We start from the raw sequence: 23,539 nt of genomic DNA on the forward strand, positions 1-23,539 counted from the left end.
CGGAGGCATGTGATTTTTTCATTTGATTGGGGTTGTTTTTTTACCCCTGCTGGTCCTTACGCTCACATCAACGTGTTTCCAATTGGGGTGGAAAAACCGGCGGCCAGTTGCAGAAGATCGAAATGGCTGGCACACTAATGCTAAACACAATTATTCAGCAGAGCTGTTGACACCCAGCTCCAGCCATGTCATCCATTCTTAATGGCAGCGTTTCCCAAAGCGGGTCTATCCCAGTTCAGGCAGAGGAATCACACAGCCTCTGGCTGACCAAGAACAGGCCTTGGCCAGGTGCTGTCACTGAGGCCTTAGCTAGACCTAAGGATTATCCCAGGCAAATGGAGGGGTCGTCCCTGCCTGCTCCCAGGATCCCATGTGTGTCATTTGGATGCACAGGGATGATCCTGGGATATAGGCCTTGTCTAGGCATGGCGTGAGAGATGATACATTGGGAGCATTATGTCAGTGAACCCAACAACCCCATCAAGCATTTAATGCCATGTTGCACCTCAGGCAGTGCGGCCCAAGCAGAGCAAGATGTGTGCAAGAGCAAAACAACACCATCGTCCACAAAAACTTTTGCATGCCACAATTTAAAACTCTACCTATACTTAGACGAGGCAGAGCATTTTGCAGGCCCTCGATATCACAGAATGAAACATCCACTTGGCATCCCAGGAGGGAGAGTAATTATGAATTAAACTCCTGGCATGTCTGATCATAACATACCAAAACTCTAGTACCAGCTCAACTCTAGTTCTCATTGAGCTCAACCCTAGACAGAAAGTTTTAGGGTCTCAGTGTAGTTCAGTGAAAAAAGCTGGGGGAGAGGGGAATGTGTGAACAGCAGTAATACATGTTTGTGTTTTAAATAATTTTCTTTTTAATTGTTGAGGCAGTAATACTTGGTTCATGGAACTGCAATATACAGAGAGGTGAAATAAATAGCTTATATATATAATATATATTTATATATATAATAGAGCTGGTTTTAAAATATTCCCTTATCATTGGTGTTATTAGGTTATTTTACTTAGTCACTTGAAGGTCATTAGCAGCATTCTCCAGAAGTGAGCATCATAATGCAGGGATCACAGAGCCGTGACGCCTTATGTCGTCGGAAAGGTTACAAAGGACTGAGGTATTGAGCACTCCACGGACGCTCAATGACTGATCTGCGGACCATCTTGTCTTGGTCGAGTTTGCAGCAGACAATAAAACAGATCACTGCAACACCAGAGAATTATCCGAGGGTTTTCAGGGGCTTTGGGAAAAGAACTTTGTTTTCTTTGGTTTGTGGTTTGTGGTTTTGGTTGTATTATTATTATTATTATCATCATCATCATCATCATCATCATCATCATTATTATTTTAAGATGAACTTTTCCCCCTCTAGGGATTGGCTTGAAAAAGTTGTCCGTTCCAAAGGTTGTCCATTCCAAAAAGAGAAATAAGCACCTGTATGTCAATCCACAGCACAAAAAGAGTCAATTTAAATAGAGCCATTCGTGTGTGTGTTTTCTTCTTCTTCAAGTTACAATAAATCTTTTACAGCTTCCCCAGTGGGGTTTTTTTTTTTTCAATCCAGTCTTTTAAAAAAAAATTAAAAACAATGTACAAAAATAGAGCTTCTCCCTTATTTTTAGTGTAAAAATATTTCTCTGGTACAGTCTATCTTTCGCAGTTTATTCGCCTGACATTTGTCGTTTAACTAGGGTTGGTGGGTCGTATTCTCCTAGTCCTCTTGGTCACTGTGGTATACTTGAAAGGTTTCTGAAGGTCTACTTGACCCTTTGGATATCTTTTCATAAAATGAACGTCTTGCTGGTTCTCCCGTGTCTTGGGCCCTTTCCGGGGCCTGCCTTTTTTGGTGAAGCCGACATACCAGCCTAAATACTTTGCCGACATAAGCGCTGTGTAGTTATTCTCTAGGACTTTCTCAATGAAGACACACTCTTTGCTGGTGCCATCCGGCTGCAAACAAAACAAAAATGAGATCAATCCATTGCAAATCAGTTGCAAAGCCATTTGACCAATATACATTTCTCGAAGACCAATTGCCGCACTTGTGGATTCTTCTAGAAGAGAGGAAGATCAGGACCATTTCTTGGTTTATTATGCTATCATTATGTAACATAATAAATCAGTGACAATTTCTTGGTTTATTATATCCTTATGGCTATTATGTTATTGTTACACTAAGGCGACATGTATGCCATGATTCTGCATGAGTGCAGTTAAAACACAAAGGCTGCATTTGGACAATACAATAGTCCATGGTGGGGTAATAATCAACTCAACAGTTGCTTATCTAGGGGGTACTCCCCACATGACGTGATAATAGTCAACCATGGTGTGGATTAGGATCAGCGTTGACTATTAGTCCACACTGTGTTGACTCACTCATCCCCCACCCTCTCTTCCCCCTCAGTCCTCCCGCTAGTATGCCATCAGCCATTGTTGCCAAAAATCTATCCTGCTTTTTGGACTAGAGTGGCAGCTACCACTTTGACCGCTCTTGTCTTGCAACTCTGTGGCTGACAGAATAACCAATGGTGGCTGAGGAAATAACCAACTGTGCCCTCCACATGACACAATAACCAATGCTGGTTCAACTAGCCAAATTTGCACAGCATTGGTTATTTGCGTTGGTTATTTCAGCCAAATAACCAACTGTTGGTTAAAAAACCACCTGCCACACAACATGATAACCCACAGTGGGTGAAATAACCAACCATCAACTATTTAAACCACCATTGGTTATTGTGTTGTCCAAACCCAGTCAAAGTCTGGCAGTGGGCACAGAATTCAGCTTCTTTACGAACTTAGATTTAATTTCTTTAAAAAGCAAGTTTCATGACCCTTATGGATATGAATATATACTTGGAAGTGTTTGGAGAATGCCTGCTGAAATCTGGCCAGAGGTGGCCAAATAAAGTTTTCAGTGGTTCGGCGCTGAACTTCTCTGGACTTGAACTTCCATCACTATCAAAGCAGAATTATACCAACTATGAGGGGGGGAGGGGGGAATGCAGAGTAAGTGATGAAAAATACAGGATTCATGCAGCACAGCATATAAGGATGTTACACACAAATCAAATGGGAAGGCTCCTTCTGATCCCTGTTTAAAAATCAACCCAGCACATCATGCATGAAATTGTAACTGCATCCTTGCTGCCAACCATGGATCAATATAGCCAGAAATTTTAGCCCTGTAAGGATCTGCTTCCACCAGTAGCCATTTTCCCCTTTGCTTATATTTCATCATATCTTAAGTGGTTGCAATCATATGTGACATTAAGCTTGAAATAAAAGGTTGCTTGATGTCCCTTGGTATTTTTACAGAACTGTACATTTTGAATTAAAGAGCTGGAGCTTATCCAATGGGGCTGTTGCGCTTATGCAATTGGCATAGCCCTAGCATAAGTGGCCTCTAACACAATAATAATAAAGTAAGCTAGAAGGGAAGGTTACATCAACTGGGATTGTTTAGCTTGGAAAAAGGAGGCTAAGGGGAGACATGATAGAGGTGTGCAAAATTACGCATGGTATGGAGAATGTGGCTAGGGAGACATTTTTCTCCCTCTCTCAAAATACTAGAACCTGGGGTCATTCCATGAAGCTGATTGGTGGGAGATCCAGGACAAATAAAAGGAAGGACTTCTTCACACAGCGCATAGTTAAATTATGGAAGTCACTACCACAAGATATAATGATGGCCACCAATTTGGATGGCTTCAAAAGGGGATTGGATAAATTCCTGGAGGCAAAGGCTATCAATGGCTACTAGACCTGACGGTTGTGTGCTATCTCCAATATTTGAGGCAGTAAGCCTGTGTGCACCAGTTGCTGGGGAACATGGGCGGGAGGGTGCTGTTGCACCATGTCCTGCTTGTTCCTCCCTGGCCGATGGCTGGTTGGCCACTGTGTGAACAGAGTGCGGGACTAGATGGACCCCCAGTCTGATCCAGCATCAGGGCACTTCTTAAGTTCTTATAAGAGGCTTTCCAGAGAAACCCATTGCACCAGTGTACACTGTTGGCATTGTATTAAAGGTCACTTACACTAGCATTGTATCAATTGAATTAAGTGCAGTGGCTCATTGTTTTGGAGGCAATGAGCAAGTAATTACACAATACCACCAATTACCAAACATCAAAATACTGTAACCAGACAGAATCTAGGAAATCACATTAGCAACCACATTTCTGCATTGAAGGATTCATGTACACTGAAAAGAGAGATGAAAGACGGGTTTGAGTTTGTATTAAGTAATGCTTAATAAGTACTGCTTAGAATTTTCATTGTATAGCACAAATGGACAACGTTTGAGTATTTGCCTCCACAAAGGCAGAAGCAAGAATAAATGCTTTAGCTTCTTTCTGGAATGGATCCATTGATACCCTCCTGGAAACAGGCAAGAGAGTCATAGAGATATGATCCTGGAGATCCAAGGTAATCTGTCACCTCCTTTCCCCCCAAAAGCTTAGCTCACTCAAGCTTTTATGGCTACTGCCAAATCAGCAACCTACGAAAAACACTACCTACTGCTGTCAAAATTATATATTTTTGAGTCCCAGAACTGAGGAAAGTGTTTTTGTTTTTTTTTAAAATAAAATAAAAATAAAATGCAATTGCAGAGTTGTATTAGATCTCTGTACAAAGATGTCAGGCATCTAAACTCAGGCCGTAGCTAGACCGACGGTTTATTTCAGGATTGTCTTGGGGTCAAACCTGTTCATCTAAGTGCCACACAGGGCATCCAGTGCTCAGGCAGGGACAAACCCAGGATGATCCTGGGATAAACCTTAGGTCTAGCTACAGCCTCAGTCAAACATTAGTCTAGAATACATACTGAATACCTTGACTGGGAATGAAATGTACTGCAAATCAGGCTTCTTCAAGGGTTATATCCATAGCTCTTGTTATTAGCAGAAAAGTTGCTCTCTATTTGTCGTAGAGATCCAGTCCTTGGCTTATAACTTCTTTCTATCTCCTATTGCATTAAGAACTGTTGTAGAGATATTCATGCCTCCAAGTTACCTTATACCACATTTTCTTTACCACCACCAGCTTTACTGCATCATTGATGAATGGGAGGGGTGGAGGCAGAATGCTCTCAAGAGAGTCTTACAGGTCAATCCTATTTATGACTACTCAGAAGTAAGCCACATTAAGCTAATTCAGTCTCAGGCCTAATCTACACCAAGCAGATATTGAACCATGAAAGCGGTATGCAAGTGGTATATAAAAGGCAGGAGCCACACGACTGCTTTATAGCGGTATTGAAAACTGTTGGGGCCCATTGACTAGGGTGACCATATGAAAAGGAGGACAGGGCTCCTGTATCTTTAACAGTTGTATTGAAAAGGGAATTTCAGCCGGTGTCATTTGTATATATGGGGAACCTGGTGAAATTTCATCTTCATCACAACAGTTAAAGCTGCAGGTGCCCTGCCCTCTTTCAAATCTGGTCACTCTAATATAACTCCTGTACCTTTAACTGTGGTGATGAAGAGGGAATTTCACCAGGTTCTCCATATATACAAATAACACCTGCTGAAATTCCCTTTTCTATGCAACTGTTAAATATACAGGAGCCCTGTCCTCCTTTCCATAGGGTCACCCTACCATTGACACATACATATACCACTTTCATAGTGCAATATCCTGCTTGGTGTAGATTAGGCCTCACTCTCAGGTCAGAGGGTATTGGATTGTAGCCTTAGGGTTGTATTCAACACCAATGCAAGCACAGGGATACTCACACAAGGAGAATTGCCCACCCATACCTTCCCACTGAATCCCTTGAAAAGACTCTCCCAGGGAGCAGGAAATGCTTGGAATGTGGGATGGCATTTATTAGGAATCAGGGAAAATCAGGTGCGGGCAGCACTGTTCTTTTGAAGCATAGTCCAAAATCTGGCTATTGATCTTAGAAGCTCTCATGCTTTTTCTTTTCCTTCCAAGAAATACTTGTGGGATGCCTGTTTTATACTGCGGCATACTGCCATATTGAAAGCCCAAAGTGTTTTGAATCATGAGCATTCAGGATTGTGGCTTTCACTAATTTTAAAGCAGGGGTGTTGAACCTCTTTTAGCCCGAGGGCTGAATTCTATTCAGCGAAGCACTTGTAGCAGGCATACTCCATTGGTGGGCGGGGCCAAAGGCAAAAGGGGTGGGGTCAAAAGTACTAGCATATTTTAGTTGGAATCCCTTACTGCCCGTAACTAAGCCTTAGAAGAGACATTTCAGCCTTGAGAAAGTTCTTGAGAAAGTTCTCTCATCAGACCCTACTTCTATTAGCCTCTACAGTGTTGCCTGATAAAATGCACTGAAGGCAGCTTAGGAGCTGCTATGACAGCCCTAATACTAGGGATTTACGAATCAGTCAGTTTCAGCTTCTCTCGGTTTTATTTTTTCCAGCCCTCATTGTGCATTTCCATTTCCGCATGAGCTTGCAACTTTTTTTAAAAAAGAAAAATCTGCAAAAACATTTGTATTCATTTGTTTACAAAAAACATTTGTAAACATTTGTATTCAGCTGCATTTCTGTTTGTACACAATTTTGCCTAACAGATGTCACTTTCACAAGCAGTATTTCCTTATTTAATGTTTTTTGTACCTTTCCCGCACATCCAGACATGAATATACACATTTTTGTGCACACTTTCCCTTAAATTTCCTTAAATTTCTTTTTAAAAATATTATGTTTCTTTCTTTAAAATAAATAAATAATTGCTTTAACACAGTATTTTTATTCTGTTGTTCATCCATCTGAAAGCTTTGGCTGTGGAGCGGCATACAAATATTGTAATAAAAAAAATAAAATCTCAGGTTCTCCAACTGGAAAGGATCTCTTCCGGCAGGCCTACCCAGTTGGATTTTAAGATGCCTTTTAATAATGTGCTGCTTTTAATAATGTATTAGTTTTATATGTTTTAATCAATTATATGTATTGCATTTGTGTTACACCCTGCCTTGATCCAGAGGGAGAGGCGGATAACAAGTAAATAAATATATTATTATTATTATTATTATTATTATTATTATTATTATTATTATTATTATTATATTATTATTATTATTAAAATATTCTTTGAATGCATTTTTTTCCAGAGAAGAGCATCTCAGCATTCTGAGAAGTGTGAATGAATACCAAAGGTTAATGGTGTTCTGGTTCTTGTACTGAGTCAGGAAATATGAATTTGTTAATCTTTTACCAAAATGTGAATTGAACAAAATCCATTGCCGTCCCCCCATCCATACCCCACACCATCTCCTGGCCCTGATGTTCCAGGGCATAAAAAACAAATCTCTCCTCACCATTGTGCCAGCAACAAAATTGGGTAGAGACAGTTATGATTATTTCCTGATGTGAACAGGGTATATAACATTGTACAATCAGTGTGGTATAGTGCTTACAGTAGGGGAGACATAGGCCACAGCTAGACCTAAGGTTTATCCTGGGATCCTCCAGGGTTCGCCCCTGCCTGAGCACTGGATCCCCTGTGTAGCACTTAGATGAACAGGTTTGACCCCTGGATGATCCAGGGATAAACCTTAGGTCTAGCTATGGCCTCAGATTAAGGGCACATGTAGTCTGGCCCTGAGACAGGTAGTTACGAAGTTTGGTAACATCCCCTATGACAACTGAGAAGCGGTGGTTTTGCTTTGGTGACTGCATTGCTCATCTTTGGTTGGTGATTGCTCAAATTTGTTATTACTTGCCTAGGAGATGAAAGCTGGAGAGAAAAGAAAGCTGTGACTCAGCAGCTGTGAAATGTGTTGGATGCTACTGACAGGAGTAATATGCGATGAGAGAACGCAGCCTCTGACAACTATTTGTCCACCACCTATCTGAGCCTGCCATGGGCGGAAATCTGAGCTTTACACAGAGCTCAAATTATGGGGGAAAGCTATGTGGCCCTTAAGGACATATGGAAGTGCCACCTCTCCACCCCTCCCAACTTTAGCCAAATTGTCACCTGCACGAGCACACCTACACCCTTCTAAAAACAGTAGCTAAGTGTGGCATCACAAAAGTTAAGGGGAATAGCCTTCTCTGCCCCCCATGCCCTGTAATTCCTGCACTGAGCAGGGGGTTGGACTCAATGACCTTATAGGCCCCTTCCAACTCTACTATTCTATGATTCTAATTTAAACACTAGCTCTCCTGTGCTAGTGTGATCACCTTCCTCTGATGCCTCCCATATAGTTTCAATGGAACAGGCCCAATTGATACCAACAGAGGACCAGGCAATAGAGTATATGCTTGCAGCATTATTAATATTATTATTAGGTGAAGCAAAAGAGCATTAACGCTATGTTGCAACATCGCAATGCCAATGAAGGATACTTTTAATGCAAAATGGCCCATGTTCCACATGAAACTAATAGAGCTGACAGCGGGTTGAAGCAGAACAAGTGTCTTTTCAAAAGATCCCGAAGCACTTACTGAATTGTTTGTGCAGAACATTTGGTTAATTATCCCTCCGGCAGTAAAGAAGGAACGTCTTGAACTGATACTGGGCAAATCTGCCAAAACATTTGCTGCCCTTATATTTACATTCCCCAAACCTGCTGGCTGCTTTCGTCTTCTCCTCTCTTCACCTTTTTATAGTCCAATTTGGTCTACTTGGGGCTTTGCTTTCAATCCCAGGTTCTCCAGCTGGAAAGGATCAAAGGGCCAGGCTGTTGCGGCTGCACAAATGCTTTCTCCAAACCAAGCCTTTCGTTTAGGCCACCAATAGTTTGCCACTCAAAGGAAATTGTCTTGAGCTTTGGTGACTTCGAATGGGTAGAGTGGACCTAATCCACATGTATTCAGAAGCAAATCCTACAGAGTTTAAGAAGAGTTACTTCTAAGTAAGTGTCCCTGGGACTGCAGCCTGAGCCAGCCTGCAGCAGATGCAAAAGTGGCACAATTGTGCCTTATTAAGATCGTGTAAACATCCAGACACCGGAGAAGCTTTTTTATGGGAAAAGAAGGGCCAAAGACACTTTTGTATCAAATTTAGGGCACGTCTAGATGGGATGATATCCTGGGGATCGTCCCTGTTCATCCACATGACACACAGGGTATCCCGGGAGCAGGGAGGGATGGTCCCTCCCTTGGCCCGGGATATTGCCCTACCCTTTAATCCCAACTTTTCCCGCGGTTTGGGGATGATCCCGAGACCGCGGGATGTGTGTCTGGCTGTCCCAGTTTCGTCCCGGCTCCTCGCAAGTAACTATGTGGAGGCAGGAACCGAGCCCGGGGCGCAGAGCTCCTCAGGAGCTCTGTGGTGCGACGTCCTCTTCCTTCCGGGATGTCGCGCGCCCCGTGTAGACTGAGGGGGAGGATCTCATGATCATCATATCACGAGATCATCCCCCTCCACCCCCCTCAGCTAGCCATGTCCTTAAGGGTGGTGAGAAAGTGTCTATTTCCGGTCCACGTCAGTTTCACATGTTTTCAATTGCTTGGCTCCACCCAGTTTCTGCACCAATCTGCGATTTAAAATAATTTTTAAAAAAACACGCAAAAATTCACACCTATTTTTGTCCCCAGTTTTCCTGAACAAATGCATTTTGAAAGCAACCCCCCACCCCATTTTCTACGCGACTTTCTCTAATATCTACAGAGTTTTGTATGTAGTGTTTGAGCTGAGAACTGCATTGCAAAATTCAGAGAAGTGAGCAGTCTGGAGGATAACCATATTCCAATCCACATATTAGTCCAGGAAGTGCCCACTTAGGTCAGTGCACTTAAAAATTCAGACCAAAAACGAAACCCACACCCTGCCCCCCACCATCATCAGCAGCAACCAAACAATGAATGGTTTGGATCATGCAGCACATTTATTGATAAGGAAGAGGGCCAGGGCTTCTAAGAAAACAATCAGGTAGCCCTACGGTCTTATAAAATGACCTAAACAGTTGCAGGACTGCTCAGGACTTGTGCCTGTGCTATCATTTATCAAACAACATCTCCAGTGTTCAGGGCACTGCTCTCACACCATTTCCGTAATTATACATTGTCAGTAAAAAGTCCTGTAAGGTAGGCCAAGGCCACCATCCCCATATTGTAGACTTGGGAGTGGGGACAGAGTGGCTGATGGCCTGACATTCAAGCTTGGGGTGAACTTTGAACTGGGGACTTCCTGCTTCACAGCTTAGCAGTACAGTCATTGTACTGTACTATGGCCCTACACCTAAGAATTATCCCAGGAAAACAGAGGGATCATCCCTGCCTGCTCCCAGGATCCCCTGTGTGTCATTTGGTTGCAAAGGGATGATCCCGGGACGATCCTGGGATAAATGGCTGGTGTAGACACGTCCTTACTCTCAGTGTATTCTGGAGCACACTGTTGAGTGGAAAAACAGAAGTTCATCAAAAGCAACCTGGTGCCCATCCCCAGCCTGGACTACAACTCCCAGCATTCTTGACATTGGACATGCTAGCTGGGGCTGATGGGCATTAAAGTTCAAAACATCTGGAAAGTAACAGGTTGGGGAAGGCTGATCTAAAGAGACTTTTCACAGGTCTTATTTTTAAAAAAATAACCCACCTGGATCCAAATAGTCCTAAACTGGCTAGAAATAACATTGGCAACCCAATGAGAGACAATCATAAATAAATCCATTTTCAATATGATAGCAGACTCCTGCAGGTCACTCTTCAGCATCCAGTATTTAGGAGTGCCAAGACACCTAAAAATACCCATTAAGTTATAACCCCCTTATTATTGCCTTATCCAGGGCGTTCAACTGATTATTATGTGAACTTTCTTCTTGAGGATTGCAACAGGATGGTTACAGCAAAAACTGCGAAATTTTTAGCAATTGCTATTAAAATGAGTGCAATTGCACCCTGAGTTTTAAATTATATAATTTTAGCCTTAACTGTATTTAATATTTTATTTGCGTGGAGCTACTGAGTTTTATATGTTAAGGTCTTTGTTTTTTCTTGAACTGAGGACATTTATTGTCTATTTTATGCCTTATGTTCAGTTAATTGTTCTAAATTGCAATGGCCAATGGCTTGGTGCAAATAAAAATTGATTGATTGATACCCATTAAGTTCTTGTTTTAATGCAAACGGCATTAAAACCTGGCACCCTTCAGATGTATTAAACTATACCTCTCATCATTACCATACAGCATGGGTATGATGGGAATTGTAGTCCAATAATCTGGAGGGCACCAGATTGGGGAAGGTAGCCCTATGGTATGGATTCAATGACTTAAAGCGCAGAAAAGCAGAAGGTAGATTTTAATGTACTGGTAGATCTCTGGGTGATTTGCACTAGATTGGCAAGGGTTATTTATTTATTTATTAACTATTTACAATATTTATATGCTGCTCCATATCTAAAATAGATTCCAGAGTGGTGAACAGAGGAATAAAACAGTAAAAAGAAAGAACGTTAGAAACAGCAAATTAAAACTGTTCAGTTTAAAGCAGAATACCAATAAAAATGGTGGCAGGTCAGTCGAGGAATGCTTCCTGGAAAAGAGCGGTTTTCAGGAGGCACCAGAAGCAACATAATGTTGGCATCCGCCTGACTTCTAGGGGTATGGAGTTCCAAAGAGAAGGGGCCATCACACTAAAGGTTCTTCTCCTGGTGGATTCCAACCAGGCCATAGGTCCATGTGAAACCACCAGAAGCATGCCCTCCAATGACCTCAGTGACCGGGCAGAGAAGGAGCCCTCTCAGGTATCCTGATCCCGGCCATACAGGGTCAAACCTGTTCATCTAGGTGACACACAGGGGATCCAGTGCTCAGGCAGGGGCGAACCCTGGATGATCCCAGGATAAACCTTAGGTCTAGCTGTGGCCCCCATGTTGCTTAGGGCTTTGTGCATTAGTACAAACCTGCCTGGACAATAGGTAGCCGGTGCAGTTCCCTCAGAGGCAGCTCCCGACAACAGCCAAGATTTCCACTTGTTTAACAACAGCAACAACTAGAACACTTTTTTTTCACTTTCGAATTTCAGTTGCTTTAATTTAGAAAGTTTAGGGGAAAACCAGGAGTGGATATTTATGTGAAAGGATTGTGAGTTTAGTTGTAGTGCTGAACATATTCCTGAACTGAGCTCAGTCATCCCTTTCTTTGATTCTTGGTGTTTGACCACCGCCACCAGTGAGCTACTATTTTTCAGTAGGCTACATTTGTGGACTTCAGGGGTCTAATAAAAGAAACACTGATCCCACAGCCTGAATTCTGCCCATCCTTGCTCTAAAGGACGATTCCCAAGGGTTTTTTCTTCAGGCTTTCATTCTCATAGGTTTCCAACAAACATGGTTTAATTATAAGAATGTTTGTACATTGGCTATGTACAAATATATAAAAAGATCACATAAATCAAGGATTGCCAACTTTTCATTTCAAAGGGGCTGGCTTCCTTGGCAGGAGGAGGCTGGTGGACTAGAAAAAGGATAATCCAACAAAAAGGACTGTAGTCATGGGTATCTGCAGGATTTTGCCACAGTGGGAGGGGAGCACATACATGCTTAAGTAGCATCAGAGAACAGGTCTACCATTTCTGGTAGATCTGATGGCTGAGTGGTGGCAAGGCCTGGGCATGAAGTCTACCTGTCATGGTAGACCTGGCCTCTAAGAAATTCCCACTGTTTCTCAATAGGTAGACTTGGGCCATAGCTAGATGGGGCGAAATCCCGGGGCAATCCCCAGGATCATCCCTGTGCGTCCTTTGAGCCCATTTTTTATGCGGTCCCAGGCTGAGCCAGACATCCATGAATACAGGGCAATGGAAATGCACAAGGAGGGAGCAGGGCTAGAGTGCTCAACCTCCTTGTGTGTTTGCTTTTTACACACATTGAATGCCTAAATAGGGCTTAAGTCTCCTTACATTGGGTGGAATATGGACAGGCCTCACCTATGTCAGACCTGAACATGCTTCCATACTAGGAAGCATGGAAGTACATAGGAAGACATAGGCATAGCCCATATGTGCAGCAGAATGAGGTGGCAGAATCCTGGGGTGAGCAGAGTAGAAGAGAGTTGTAATTCAAGACATCTGGAAGGAGGCTGGTTGACGCAGCTTGGAGAAGGCTGGTTTACACAGTGCTGCAATAGAGAGGTTCTACAGCTCTGCTTGTGCAACAGGAATCATGGGGCAGTATCCAATACTGCTGCTGCAGTCCTGCTGTCCACACAAGCAGGACCCGCAGCTAGTGCAACAAGAACTAGCACTTCCCAAAGCAACCCTGGAAATGAGCCGAAATGCTTATTTTCAGAACAGGACAGCTCAGCAGAGCTTCTTTCTACAAGCTGAAATGCTCCATTCCAGAAATGAGCATTTCCACTGATTTCCAATTGCTGCAGGATCCACTAGCTTCCTCTTGTATTGGCGTTACATACTGCCCATAGCACCAAGCTACATGTTACACTAATCACATCCTGTTTAGCTGAGGGTTAGCCTTTCCTTTACTCTAGTGCTAATGTGCATGTCTCCAGTACAGATCAGGACCACTGCACATCAGGAGCAGACAGTTAAACTTTCCTCCTCCCACCATTTTTCCTAAAATTCGGTTCCCCCTACGGAGGAGCGCAAAGAAAACAAGACAACAAGCTCCACTGACACCATTTAGCATAAGAAGTAGTTTGGCTCATAGAATCATAGGATTTTAGAAGGGACCATGGAAGCCATCTAGTCCAACTCCCTACTCAATCCAAGAACCTTGCAACTGCAGCATCCCTGAGAAATAACCATCCAACCTCTTCTGAAATATCTCCAGCAAAAGAGAGCACAACACCTCCTATGGAAGTCTGTTCTGTCATTAAACAGTTTTGGATCTAGTTTCACTTTTCTCACAGTACGGTGAGATGTATAAAAAAAACCCAGCCTTTCCTTGAGCAGAAGCTACCTTCTGGGTGCAGAAGGGCACCTTTGGATCCAACCCAATGTATTTCTTCACCCAAACATTCTCTTATACACTACACTGGCACCAAATAGCATTTCAAGTGTATCAGATCTGATGTTTCAGCAAAACAAAAGAAGGAAAGAGAAAAAGAAGGTGGGGAGATCTCACCACAGTATCAGAGTAATAACAACTCATAAATCTATCAAAAATCTTGGCCGATTGCTGTGGGTGTCAAGGAAAATTGTTGAGCTGGAGCTACATCTTTTGCATAATGAAGCCATTGCATCAAATTGTCATAAGAATCTTCTGTTCTCAGCTGTCTGACTCTGAGCCAAGAAATCCTGAAAATATGACCATAGAGATTCCCCGTGGTCTATGCATTTTCAGCTGCTTCATAGCACTCTAGGCCAGGCTGTCCCTAGCAGTAAATGAACGCCAAGTTACTCATTACATGCATTCTTCCTCCAACATACTGGCCTCTGAACCTGAAGAATCCTCTGAGAAACATACTCAGGAGTCTTGGCAAAGAGCTCAGCAAAGATGTCGGAGGGGCATTGCAACAGCTGAATGGACTCCTAGGGAATCCCAGAATATGCATTTGGACAGTGTAGGAAGCAAGAGCAGTCATATTATTGTGGAGATTTATTGTATACTGGTATATCTTCATTGGAGCACGATTTCTATCCAAATCACCTATTGTTTACAGCTAAACACAACACAAAATAACGCCACATTTGATAACAGGAATGGGGTGAAAGTGGGCGGCCATCGCTCCACTGTAGAGCATGTGAAAGCATCTCTTGACTCAAACCATGTGTTGTCAAACTATGGAATTCACTTCCACAAGATGTGGCAATGGCCATCAACTTAGATTGCTTTAACAGGGGTAAGGCTATCACAGGCGACTAGTCATGACAGCTATGTACTGCTTCCAGGATGCTGGACTAGATAGGCCAGGCATGAGCAAATTTCTGCCCCTCCAGATGTTTTGGCCTACAACTTCCATCAGCTGTAGCCAACTCAGCCAATGATGGGGGAGTTTAGGCCAAAACATCTGGAGGGCCACATGTTTGCCCACCCCTTAGATAGGTCTTTGGTCTGATCCAGCAGGGCTCTTCCTATGTTCAGGGAGAGTCACTACCACTCAGAGCAGAAAATACTGAGCCAGCTAGATGGACCAATTAGTGTAAGTCAGCTCTGTATGTTTATTCAGCACACCTAAGTGACAGAACAGACATGTTAATTAAATGCATAAATGTATTTAACATGTCTGGATTTCCCACTATCAAAATAAGAAGGGGGGAATCAGGATTGTGGTTCATAAGGAGGGAGTTAACCCATTTCCCTGATGGTGTGGTCTCCATGAAAACCTTGCGCGCATGCATATACACATACATACCCACCCAGTGTTTTTAGCTACAGGATGGAAATGTCTATTGGTGCCATTAGTCTACTCTAAGGTAAGTGCAGACAAAAGTGTAAGTTGTCTTTGCATTTACAAATACGGCCCAGTGTGCTGAAATGTCACTGTTTCATCTTTAGTAAGATTCAGTGGGAATATTAATGGAAAAAAGTGACTATTTGGAGCTCCTTAGAAGCAAAGTAGAACAGATATGCTATTTTAACCCTCTGTCAGCAGGTAGAGTCAAATGCACCCTCTTCCACGCTCCAGGTATTTCTTGGTCATGATGAGATGTGAATTGCCATGTGGTGTTTCAGGGCCACCACCCACTTAAATCTATACAAAAAATGACATTTTTATTCTTACAGCTTTTGTGGTCAGTTCGATCCCTATTGGCATAAATAAGAAAACTACGTATATAACTGACAAACCATACACTTAAGGTGCTAGGGGTCAAAGTGACCTTGCAAAATGCTGCTTTCATTACTCTTCATGTCTACAGATGCTTACCCAAGAACCTGTTCCTTCCATTTCTTGTGAGGAAGAAATGTAGAGAGTGAAAAAAATAACATTTTGTCTATTTTCAAATTACTCACTTTCCTACACACAAATCTCAGAATGTCAAAAGCAGATTTTTTTTTTTAATTTCAAGAAGATTTGACACTTGCAAGTCAAGGGCCAGAGAAAGGAAGGATGGTGTATCTCCTTTCTTCAATGTGTAATGATGCAGCAATGTCAGCCCAGAAGTCCACCCAAGCCTGAGATCATTCTTTCTATGAAGAAACATAAATATGGATACCTGTGACCAGATGTGCTATTACATGATAGCACTCTTCAAATACTTAAAAGGTTCTCACACAGAGGAGGGCCAGGATCTCTTCTCGATCATCCCAAAGTGCAAGACACGGAATAACGGGCTCAAGTTACAGGAAGCCAGATTCTAGCTGGATATCAGGAAAAACTTCCTGACTGTTAGAGCAGTACGACAATAGAACCACTTACCTAGGGAGGTTGTGGGCTCTCCCACACTAGAGGCATTCAAGAGGCAGCTGGACAACCATCTGTCAAGTATGTTTTAGGGTGGTTTCCTGTATTGAGCAGGGGGTTGGACTCGATGGCCTTATAGGCCCCATCCAACTCTACTATTCTATGATTCTGTGATCTTCACATACACTTCCAAAGACATGATCCAATGGTGGTCAATGCTGCTTTCCCCACTCAAATGTAGTAGATGCAGCCTGCTTAAATGGCCATATTGTTTAGAAGCTGAACAACCTATGATGGGCAAAACAACCCAAAAGACAACTCTTCTGAATAGACCTGGGTCTGGAATTGATCAAACTCTGGGCTGAGTCTAGAAGCATAGCTAACTTGCCTAGGACATTGAGATAGGCAGCTTCAGAACTCATAGCGCCTGTCACTGCACAGGAAAAAGGGCAGGTGTCATCTCTGAGGTTGATGCAATGGCCTGTGCTTCAAATAACCATCTGTCCTTCTCATGCAGTTGTGAAATGTGTTGATTGTACATAGGCTACTCGAGTAGTGTGCACTATGGCTGCAAAGTCTATGAGATTTGTGGTTATTCCAAACTCATGATAATTGCACTGTTCTACTGATGTAACTTGTTATGTGTATGCTAATGGCCAGTGTGGTGTAGTGGCTAGAGTGTCGGACTGGGAGTCGGTAGATCCGGGTTCTGGGCCCCACTTGGCCATGGAAACCCACTGGGTGACTTTGGGCCAGTCACAGACTCTCAGCCCAACCCACCTCACAGGGTTGTTGTTGTGAGGATAAAAATGGAGAGGAGGAGAATTATGTATGCCGCCTTGGGTTCCTTGGAGGAAGACAGGTGGGATATAAATGCAATAAATAAATAAACAAAATATTCAGTTTTATGATTTTAAAACTGTGGGGTCAGTTAGACCCCACACACCATTTGTGAAGGTATATGTATTTTACATTGTCAGGTATGTTGACCACTACAATGCAGTTCTCCGCTACAAGGTTATTTTTTAAAAAAAATACCTTTCTTTAGGGACAGTTGCATTAAAAATATGCATGTTGTGGGAAATTGTATAGAAAATTCATGTTAGGTGAAATGGCATATTAAAATAAATGTGAATTTTCATGTTGCAGAGACTGATTTGGAAATTGGACAGAATGGACTTATGACTGAATTCATATGAAACTCACATGAACTAGAAACAGACTGATTTGCTGTGCCTCATGCTTTTCTATACAAAAAGTGTCCCTTGTAATCTGGTCTCTTTTCTTTATTGTCCATCCAGGGCAATGTATATAAAGTGTTCTCCTTGACACAATTGGAAGTACTTTTAACTGAAGATGAAACTCAGATAAGAAACGTGAGGTGCGGGAATAGGGAGAGAATTTTGCCACGGTTTGGCGAAAGTAGCTAAATTCCTACCCTCAGAAAGCCTACCAGTATCTATCGGCAAAATCTGAAGCACTTTGAAGACAGCACAAACTGAAGATAATATAAAACAGCTTAGCAGAGATCTTAAATATTTACATTTTTGTTCCACTGAATGTCAGATTGACATTTTCTAATGTTTTAAAAATTATCTACCTGGCAGTGTAGCCAAACTAGAATTCATCCGCAACAGAAAGGCCAGTGTTTATATACATTAATAGCTTCCATTTATGAAATATGTGACTGAAATGCAGCTCAATGAACAGACAAAATGAGCAGATAAAAAGAAAAGATTCCCAAATTACTTTTGACAGTCACTGAAGAAACAATTCATAGTTGTTGTTTTTAATGACAGCAATGGAGTGTGTGTCAAATCCGATATTTTACTCCCTTTAATCCATTTGGTCAAATTATTAGAGATGACTAAATGTTTCTTTTAGGGATGTTGCAACTTGAACTGACAATTGAACTGACAAGTTCAATTTCTGATTTGCATATTGTAGTTCTGGTGATTCTGACAATTACCTCAAACCTTCCTTATGTTCCAGCCTATCCAATTTATTTCCAATTAGAATATAAATTCTATATATTCTTCGTTCCAAATATAATCTATATTCTAAATTTCATCTATCTATCTATCTATCTATCTATCTATCTATGCTTTTATATTTATACATACACACACACACTGTACAGACTAGTTGGAGGTGGTAGTTTTAGTTGTTGTTACTATTATTATTTTAATTAATTAATTAATTAATTACACTTATATACCGCTCCCATAGCCAGGGCTCTCTGGGTGGTTTACAGAAATTCTAAAATTACGATAAAAACGAGTATACAAAATTTAAAATTCTAAAACACAGAACATACACACATAAAGCATTTAAAACCGTTAAAAAACTAAACATGTGGGTGATTAAGATGTGCCGCCATATGCCTGGGCAAAGAGGAAAGTCTTAACCTGGCGCCGGAAAGATAGCAGCATTGGTGCCAGGCAAGCCTCGTCAGGGAGATCATTCCATAGTCTGGGGGCCACCACCAAAAAGGCCCTGTTGCATACTTAAATGTATGCAACACTTCCCACTGCAAAATGCAGTCTTGAAGTGACTTACACACACTAGAGAAATCCATGATTAATATAACAGGGGGGAAATAAATTAATATATACCATAATCAGCACAACGATACAAATAAAAATAAATGCCACAGAAGCATAATCTAAAAATGATACAATAAGAAAAGTGTTCATCCACAAATACACAAAATCTCCCCCTAACATCACAAAACCAACCCACAACAATTGGGCCATAACTAACGTCTAGATGCCTGAGAAAATAAGGGCATCTTTGCCTAGCACTGAAAGGATGCCAGGGCAGTGCCAGATAAGCTTCCTTGGGAGCGTATTCCATAAACATAGGGCTAGAAAAGGCCCATTCCCAAACGGACACCCCATAGAATCATAGAATAGTAGAGTTGGGAGGAGCCTATAAGGCCATCGAGTCCACCCCACAAGCTTCTCTTGGGGAGGTCACACAGAGAAGGGCCTCTGAAGCTGAACTCAGGGACTGGTTAGGTTGAGGTGACCCTTGAGGCGTTGGGCTCCTGAGTCATGTATGGCTTTATAGATTAAAACTAGTACTTTGAATATGACCCAGAAACAAATTGGCAATCAGTGCAGACAAAGCAGGGCTGGGTTGATATGTTCACATTGCGCAGTCCCAGTCAGCAATCTGGTTGCTGCATTCTGCACTAGCTGCAGTTTCTGAACCATCTTCAAAAACAGCCCAACATGCAGCACACTGCAGTAATCTAACCTAAAGGTTTCCAGAGCATAGACCAAAGATGCTAGGCTATCCCAATCCAGGTAGGGTTGTAGCTTGGCTAGTGGCTGAAGCTGGTTAGGGTGACCATATGAAAAGGAGGACAGGGCTCCTGTATCTTTAACAGTTGCATAGAAAAGGGAATTTCAGCAGGTGTCATTTGTGGAACCCGGGGAAATTTCCTCTTCATCCCAACAGTTAAAGCTGCAGGTGACCTGCCCTCTTTTAAACCTGGTCACTCTAGTATAGCTCCTGCACTTTAACTGTTGTGATGGAGAGGGAATTTCACCAGGTTCTCCATATATACACTTGACACCTGCTGAAATTCCCTTTTCTATGCAACTGTTAAAGATACAGGAGCCCTGTCCTCCTTTTCATATGGTCACCCTAGTCTGGATTGAGCCTCAGTTTATTGGCTCTCATTCATTCCATTACTAAGGCGAGATACCAGTTCAGCACACCATTGCCACACCTGCCTGAAATTAAGAGGACAGGTAGAGTTGAGAAATTATGGAATATGTGGACAGATTCACAGCCAAACATGCATCCTATTGAAAACAATGGAGTAGAAAGGCTGCATCTTCATTTTGGTGCACATTCAAACATGCATCCCATTGAAAACAATAATGAGATGCAATAGCCAGAGGATCCTATATGCATCCAATTTTTGGTGGTGGTTCCTAAAAACAAGATTATCTTATGGATTTTGTGTAGTTCCCACAGATATCTGAAGTCAAAAGGCAGAAAAATCCCTAGAAATAAAGGAGAGTCTTACATCTCTCTTAACTTCCATTTACTTTAGCACACTGAAGCTAAGTGCATGTGTGTTTACTTTCATAAGAGTTATACTTACGAGTCCTGAAGCAGACATTTTGTCAGTTTTTTGAAAAAAACCACAGCCAGATATTATGTAAAATAAATAGGACTCCTCAGTGAACTCACTAAGCCATTCATATTATTGTGTATATATGAATCAATCAGCTGATTTTTACCTCCAAGAATTCTCTCTGACCTTCTCACCTACTTTTCTAGGCCTTCACTCACCCAGTAATATATATAAGGCATTTACAACCACATTTTGTTCCAAAGATGGAAATGTAGTAATTTAATCTGAATAAATGACCTACCGCTATGTCACTAACAGTATCTCCATACTCTAAAAATTGGGGTCTGTGAATGCCCTGTACCTGCTTTTCAGAGAAGTATCTTTGTAACCAGAAATAGCTAAATATATATTTTCAAGTCATGTATTTGCATGTATAGTAGAGAGTCACAGGTTGAAAATGTGCCCCTCCCCAGTGCTTTATTTGTTTGTTTTTAATGGGGGGAGGGCATTCAGATGTGAAATCCGCTGCCTCTCTAAAAAGAATTACTCCAGTGACTTTTCCTATGCTGTCCTTCACACTAAGAGCTCTTTGAATACTGTTCTGGAGCACAGTTCTGGTCCCTGCACTTCAAAACTAATATTGTAGAACTGGGAAAAGTGTAGGAAAATGATCAAGAGGCTGGAGGAACTTCTCTATGAGCAAAGTTTGGAACGTTTCAGGCTTTTTAGCTTAGAGGAATGGTAAGAACACAAGAACACAAGAAGAGCAATGCTGGCTCAGACCAAGGGTCCATCTAGACAAGCACTCTGTTTGCAACAGTGGCCAACCAGCCATCAGCCAGGGATGAACAAGCAGGACATGTATGTATGCATTATTGCATTTATATCCCGCCTTTTTTCCTCCAAGGAACCCAAGGTGGCATACATAATCCTCCACTCCATTTTATCCTTACAACAACAATCCTGTAAAGTTGGTTGGGCTGAGAGTTTGTGACTGGCCCAAAGTCACCCAGTGGGTTTCCATGGCCAAGTGTGGACTAGAACCCAGATCTCCCAAATCCCAGTCCGAAACTTTAGCTGCTACACCACACTGGCTCTCATGGTGCAACAGCGCCCTCCCACCCATGTTCCCCAGCAACTGGTGCACACAGGCTTACTGCCTCGAATACTGGAGATAGCTCACAACCATCAGGGCTAGTAGCCATTGATAGCCTTTGCCTCCAGGAATTTATTCAAACCGCTTTTAAAGCCATCCAAACGGGTGGCCATCACTACATCCAGTGGTAGTGAGTTCCATAATTCAACTATGTGCTGTGTGAAGAAGTCCTTTCTTTTATTTGTCCTGAATCTCCCACCAATCAGCTTCATGGGATGACCCCAGGTTCTAGTATTTTGAGACAGGGAGAAAAATGTCTCCCTGCCCACATTCTCCACACCATGCATCATTACACCTCTATCATGTCTCCCCTTAGCTTCCTTTTTTTCCAAACTAAACAATCCCAGTTGATGTAACCCTCCCTCATAGGGGAGATGCTCCAGCCCCTTAATCATTTTAGTTGACCTTTTCTGCACTTTCTCCAGCTCTATAATATCTTTTTTTAGGTGTGGTGACCGGAACTGTACACAGTATTCTAAGTGTGGTCACACCATCGATTTGTATAAGGGCAGTATGATACTGGCTGTTTCATTCTCAATTCCTTTTCTTATAATGCCTAACATGGAGTTTGCCTTCTTTACAGCAGCCGCACACTGGGTGGACATTTCCCTCTCCAACATGTCCTGCTTGTTCATCCCTGGCTGATGGCTGGTTGGCCACTGTATGAACAGAGTGAAGGACTAGATGGACCCTTGCTCTGATCCAGCTTCAGGGCACTTCTTAGGTTCTTACCTCGGCTATTTGGCAGTATAAAAATGTACAATAATAAATAAAAAATAAAGATGTGGGAATGGCTACCCACTTGAATGTCTTCAAAGGAGGATTAAACCAATTCCTGGAAGAGAAGGCTATCAATGCCTACCAGTCACGATGGCTATATATTACCTCCAATATCAGAAGCAGTATGCCTCTCAACATAAGCAAGATGGTGCTATTGCATTCAGGCCCTGCTTATAGGCTTCCCACCTGCATCTGTGGGAAGCAGAATGCTATACTCAATAGGCCTTTGGTATGATCCAGGAGGGCTCTTCTTATGTTCTTTGCCCCTTCCTTCTCTTTGTGTACAACACCCTCCTTTCATTTTCTATTCAGCTGTTTCCTGAAAATACATCCCTTCTATAGCCTTGATCAAGAAACCACCAATGACAACCAGAGAGTGGAAGGAGGCGGGTGGCATCTTTTCTTGTGCTTTATATATGCCCACACGGCTAGATTCCTCTGCATCTACCAGCAAATGTTGAACATCGTTTGTTTGTTTGTTTGTTTGGGGCAAGACTAGATGTATTTCTTCAGTATCATAGTAGCAGTAGTAGTAAAGCTTTATTGTTTCAACCAATGGTTACAACAAGCATGAAAAAACCAATGCTAAAACAAATTATAGATGCAAGGTCAGAAATTTTGCTCTATACATTTGGGATGTAAGAGTGAAGTTGGCCAACGCCACTATGACAGTCTTGTTATTGCATGTAAACAAAAAGTATATTCTTTCTGAATCAGACCAGCTGGACTTATTCTCAAAAAAACAATCTAAATATTTAGAATGAATTTGAGAATAGATAGAGAACAAACAGTGAGGCAGATCCTCCACTTTGCCACTACGGCAAGGGCAAAGTCTCAAGGCATAAGGAATTTTATTAAAATGCTCTTCCAGCACTGCTCTTTTCATTCGTTGCATCTTTAATTGTGCAAGGGCTGATCTAAGACAAGGGTTAGAAATTAGAGTCAGGTAGTGTTCACTCAGTATCATATAATTTGAAGTGTGTGGACTAGAAGCAGTGGATGATGGCCATTCCATCCCAAGGGATGATTGGCCTTTGGGTTTCCATAGCTTTCTTATTTCTAGTGCACATATCCTGCGTAAGAACCTCAATTTTAAAGCTGTAATGTAACCCATACTACCCTTCGAAGTACGCTTCTGGCAGGAGTTGGTGTTCAAGTGTAGCCAACGTAGTCTTTGGCATCAAGCAACAATTTGTTTGTGGTCCTCCAAAACTGCAGAGATCCCCGCCATCTGGTATTACTGTAGTAA

The 23,539-nt window shown here is 42.1% G+C and overlaps 1 protein-coding gene across 1 annotated transcript in view; it reads right to left on the minus strand.

Moving 5' to 3' along the window:
* Positions 1-1,634: 1,634 nt before the first annotated feature.
* Positions 1,635-23,539, minus strand: part of FGF18 (fibroblast growth factor 18) — a 146,304-nt gene continuing 124,399 nt past the window's right edge. The window contains exon 5 of the mRNA XM_063125293.1: positions 1,635-1,971. Coding sequence (XP_062981363.1) covers positions 1,705-1,971 — 267 coding nt within the window. The 3' untranslated portion in view covers positions 1,635-1,704. The remainder of the gene's footprint in view (positions 1,972-23,539) is intronic.

Source organism: Elgaria multicarinata, chromosome 4, assembly GCF_023053635.1.
Source record: "Elgaria multicarinata webbii isolate HBS135686 ecotype San Diego chromosome 4, rElgMul1.1.pri, whole genome shotgun sequence".
NCBI lineage: Eukaryota > Metazoa > Chordata > Lepidosauria > Squamata > Anguidae > Elgaria > Elgaria multicarinata.